This window comes from Trichechus manatus, unplaced genomic scaffold, assembly GCF_000243295.1.
Source record: "Trichechus manatus latirostris isolate Lorelei unplaced genomic scaffold, TriManLat1.0 scaffold00030, whole genome shotgun sequence".
Taxonomy (NCBI): Eukaryota; Metazoa; Chordata; class Mammalia; order Sirenia; family Trichechidae; genus Trichechus; species Trichechus manatus.
In genome coordinates this window covers 1,264,463-1,269,103 of record NW_004443966.1, presented here as the reverse complement: position 1 = coordinate 1,269,103, position 4,641 = coordinate 1,264,463, and the positions used below count along the sequence as shown (strand labels likewise).

General features: G+C 43.1%; 1 protein-coding gene across 5 annotated transcripts in view; it reads left to right on the top strand.

Annotated features, from left to right (window-relative positions):
• RAB27A (RAB27A, member RAS oncogene family) overlaps window positions 1–4,641 on the top strand; it is a 92,922-nt gene that overhangs the window by 73,204 nt on the left and 15,077 nt on the right. For all 5 annotated transcript variants that reach the window (XM_023729641.1, XM_023729643.1, XM_023729642.1 and 2 more), the window contains one exon: window positions 243–346. In XM_023729641.1, the coding sequence (XP_023585409.1) occupies window positions 243–346 (104 nt within the window). The remainder of the gene's footprint in view (window positions 1–242; window positions 347–4,641) is intronic.

Sequence of the window (4,641 nt, the reverse complement as noted above, 5' to 3'; positions counted from 1 at the left end):
CTAGGTGACCAGCCGAGGGCATTGCTGGTGGCCTCGTAGGCGTGGGCCGTAGGCTAGGTGACCAGCCGAGGGCATTGCTGGTGGCCTCGTAGGAGTGGGCCGTAGCCTGGGTGACCAGCTGAGGGCATTGCTGGTGGCCTCGTAGGCGTGGGCCGTAGCCTAGGTGACCAGCCGAGTGCACTGCTGGTGGCCTCGTAGGCGTGGGCCGTAGCCTGGGTGACCAGTCTGCTCTTCTGTTCTAGGTTTCGTAGCCTGACGACCGCGTTCTTCAGAGACGCGATGGGATTCCTGCTGCTGTTTGATCTGACTAACGAGCAAAGCTTCCTCAATGTCAGAAACTGGATAAGTAAGTGTTACTGTTTCTGTCTTCCTCTCCCCTCTCCCTGCGATAAAAAGCCCTCTTAAATTCTACTTCTGTTGTGAATTGTTTGAGAGGAGCTCCTAGCACAAATGCTATTTAAAAGACCAAGATTCCTATTTTAGGGGGAAAGATAACTGAAATACTCTGCTTTACCGAGTAACACCAGCTTTGATCTGCTGGGTCTGTCCTGTGCTCCAGGTACGTGGCGATAGTTCACATGTCATCTTGTCATCCGTGTTGTCCACAGAGGGGTTCTTTACTCCTGTTTGACAGATGGGGAAATGGAAGACTAAAGAAGTTAACCCTCTATGTATCTGCATGCCTACTGTGTGCTATCAATTCTTGCACAGTCTGTGGGTCTTACAAATACACCGCACGACGTAGAAACCTCTTGAAGGCTTAGGAAATCACACTCCGGCTGCAGGCCTCCTCTGTGTGTGGAGGCCCCTCCCTTCGCTTTTAGGATCAGAGTCTCTGTGAGGAGGGCCCTGTCTTGGGGACTCTACAGCCATGTTAGCACATGTGGTTGGTGTCCAGCGCCATCTGCAGCACTTCATCTTGGCTGTTTGGAGAGCTCTTCGTAAGTGGTTCGTTAACAGTCGTTTAGAATCCTGCCACTTGACCAAATAACAGCAAGCCTGGAAAATCTTCTTCTTAAAATGAGTTTGTAAGTAAGTAATTTATGTAGGTCATTGTGGTTTTCAGAGCATTTTCATATACTTTGTATGATTTGAGCTCTGCAGCCCCCACGTGAGGAGGTTAGGGCAAGAGGCGTGTCCTCATTGTAGGACGAGGACGCTGAACCCTAAAGAGTAATTCATGTGTCTAAGGACAGGAGCCGAGAGTGGGAGAGGCTGTGACTTCAGTGACCTTTCGTGGCCTTTCTTAACTAACCTGGTTAGCAGGAGAGGAAGGGCTATTTAACACTTTAAATACGCATACCCCTAGTTTAATTATGCTCGATAGGCCTCACTTTGTTCAATGCTTGTCTGAGTTGCACGTCTTGTTATGTTTCTTATAGCTTAATGGTTGTGGCTATTTCTAGTCCCTTATTCTCAGCCCTTGCTCAACATCCTCTTTGCCTCACCGTACAAGTTCTGGGGCTTATGCAAGTCAGGTGCTTACGAGGATCCTCAGTAGAGATGTGCTCCTAGGATCTTAGCATTGCAAGGTAACCAGCCCACCTGTTTCTCACAGCTAGGAACTGAAGCTCTGAGTCACATTAGCTAAACCTTGTGCTTTGTAGGTAGTTCAAGAGCAAAATTATGTGAAATTATATGTGTGTGTTTTGTTTTGTTTTTCTCTGAGAGTAAAAGAATCCATGTTGCCCAGTTAGTTAAAGAAAACAAAAAGCCTTATATGTATTGCTGGAAATTTCTTATCTTCAGTGGAAAGTGTCCACTCCCTCACTCTCCACCCTGGTTTAAAAAAAGGTATAATGTTCAGTGTCAGTGGTAGTAAAATCAAATCTTAATTAGGAATAAAAATTTGTTAATTAGCTATACATTTTATTTTTCCTCTGTTTGCCAGCATTTGGAGTATTTCAGGGATTATTAATTTCTTCCTTTTTTTGCCAAAATAATTTTTTATTACTACTTTTTTTTCCAATTGGCTCAGAAAGAGGAGAGAGGGTGTGTAGTCACCTTTTGCTTCTCCAGAGTGGCCTCGCAGGTCCCTTTCCCCTTGTCCCCAAATCTCTCAGACCCTTTTGAGAAGGGGGCAGGAATGGGAAGGTGAGCCCACTGTTGGGGAGGCTGCACGGCAAGCTGAGTCTTGTGGAGCTCAGTCTGGAATCTGACAGCATCGGGCAGAGTTGCGTTCAGCCAGCTGTCCTCCAGGAGTTCAGAGGAATCAGCAAGTCAGTCTTCACCCAGTGGTGGCATACTTTCTACAGAAGCTTTAAAATCTCCAATTTCTAGCTTTTTCTTTTGTGGTCTCACGTAAATGGTGAAGAGCCCAACAAGTTACATGTTTACATCTTACATGTTTTTGCTGCTATGTTTTTACTCTTATCATTTCCTTTTTCTGGAAAGCCATCCCACATCCACTCTCATTTTTTTTTAAACTGATTAGAGTTCTACATATTCTTTAAAACCTGCCAAAAATGTCTTCCATGAAGCTTTGTGTGATAACTTTAGTTGGATTAGATTGTTTTTCATTCCTCTTAGGATCCTTATCACATACTGCCTGGCATTGTAGTTAGTCGTATGTGTGCCTTTTTCCCTTTGGCCAAATTTTTTTAAAGGATTGATTAATTTACTTTTTAAAATATAAATATTCAAGCCTTTGTTGAAAATTTAGAATAAAGGGAAATAAAAATAAAAAATCAATAATTATATTTTTCAGATTCCCATAAGTACCCACTGTTAATCCTTTTTACTGGTCAGTACTTCCGCAGCCCTTCTTAGTGCTGTAATACACTAACCTAGTGGGTCTCAAACTTGAGTGTGCGTTAGAATCGCCTGGAAAGCTTGTTAAAACGCAGATTTCTGGGCCCTACCCCCAGGGTTTCTGATGCAGCAAGTCTGGGGTGGGACCTGAGAATTTGCATTTGTTTCTGGGTGATGCTGCTGCTGCTGCTCGATGGACTTTACCTTGAGAGTCACTGAATTAATTCGTTTAACCCTGTGAAATAGGTACTATCAGTATCACCATTTATGGACTGGAAAACTGAAGCACAAAGAGGTCAAAAACTTCCCCAGGGCCACACAGCTAGTAAATGGCAGAGCCAGGAGTTAAGCCAGGCACACTGGGTCTTGAGTCCATGCTTGTGCCCACAATGAAGGACGTGTTAGGTATTATCAGCGCACAGAGCCACTCAAGACAGAAAGATTCTACAAGAGAGGTGACCTTGACGGGAACTCTTGAAGGAAGGGCAGGGATTCCCCGAAGGAAGATTGTGGTGGCAATCTGGAGGTGTGGGAACTGCATGTGTAACAGCTCAGAGGAAAGAAAGAGCATGGCTTTTCTTGGAAACTGTGAATAGTCTGGTCTGGCTTACCCCTAGTCGAAGGAGCCCTGGTGGCGCAGTGGTGAAGTGCTTGGCTACTAACCGAAAGGATAGTGGTTTGAATCCACCAGCTGCTCTGTGGGAGAAAGATGTGGCAGTCTATTTCTGTAAAGATTACAGCCTTGGACGCTCTATGGGAGCAGTTTTACTCTGTCATGTAGAAGCCCTGGTGGTGCAGTGGTTAAGAGCTATGGCTGCTAACCAAAGGCTGGCAGTTCGAATCCACCAGCCGCTCTTTGGAAACCCTGTAGGGGCAGTTCTACTCTGTCCTGTAGGTTCACTATGAGTCAGAATTGACTCAAAGGCAACAGGTATAGGGTCATTAGGAGCTGGAATCAACTTGACAGCAAAGGGTTTTCTCCCCAGTCTTGCTACTGTAGTTGTCCCTTGAGGGCAAAAGAGTGTCCTAAAATTCCAAGCAAAGCAACAGGCCTGGGTTAACGCCCAGTAAATGTTTGAAGACTAGACTTTCTCTTGATAAGATATAATGAACATATCTCCATAGTGAGGAACTAAAATGTAACATTTTTCTGGTTAACCATGATAAAAAATAAATTAGGCCATAAACTTTGAAGTATGTCTTATTTTGAAAGTTTGGGTTGCTTTAATTTCATTATGGGGTGTTATGAGTAAAAAGTAAGCCTTTATTTTTCTTCTTGGGAAGATTACACTATTTAGCTTACTGGAGCTCTTTTGTTTGATTTCATTGTTTCAAAAAATTATGCCTATTTTACATTGTCAGCTCAAAAGAAACAAGAACTGTGGAATAAGGACTAGGGCCCCCATTCCTCTTGGTTCTACTGACAGAATCATTGGTTGTTTATTCTTGGTCTTCTGTCCTCATTTAATCCTGCATCTTGTTTGTTTTAAATGAATTGATACTGCCTTAGGATAATAGAAACATATGAAAAAAAATTTCACGTAGAAACAGGTGAGTTTATAGGCAGACAGTTGCTTTAAAAATGTCACTGCTGTGGTGAAAAAAGATACGAAAAACAGAGCTTTGATGTTAGTGATGAGCGTTAGGAAACCCGTGAAATTTCTTCTCAAAAGACAGCCAGGTGTTGCGTGTGTGTGTATTTTGTGTGTGTGTGCTTTTGTTTTTTTTTTAATTTAAATTTTTTTTTATTGTTCTTTAGATGAAGGTTTACAGAACAAATAGTTTCTCATTAAATAGTCAGTACACATATTGTTTTATGACATTGGTTAACAGCCCCATAACATGTCAACACTCTCCCTTCTCGACCTTAGAGGACCGTTTTTTTGGTGA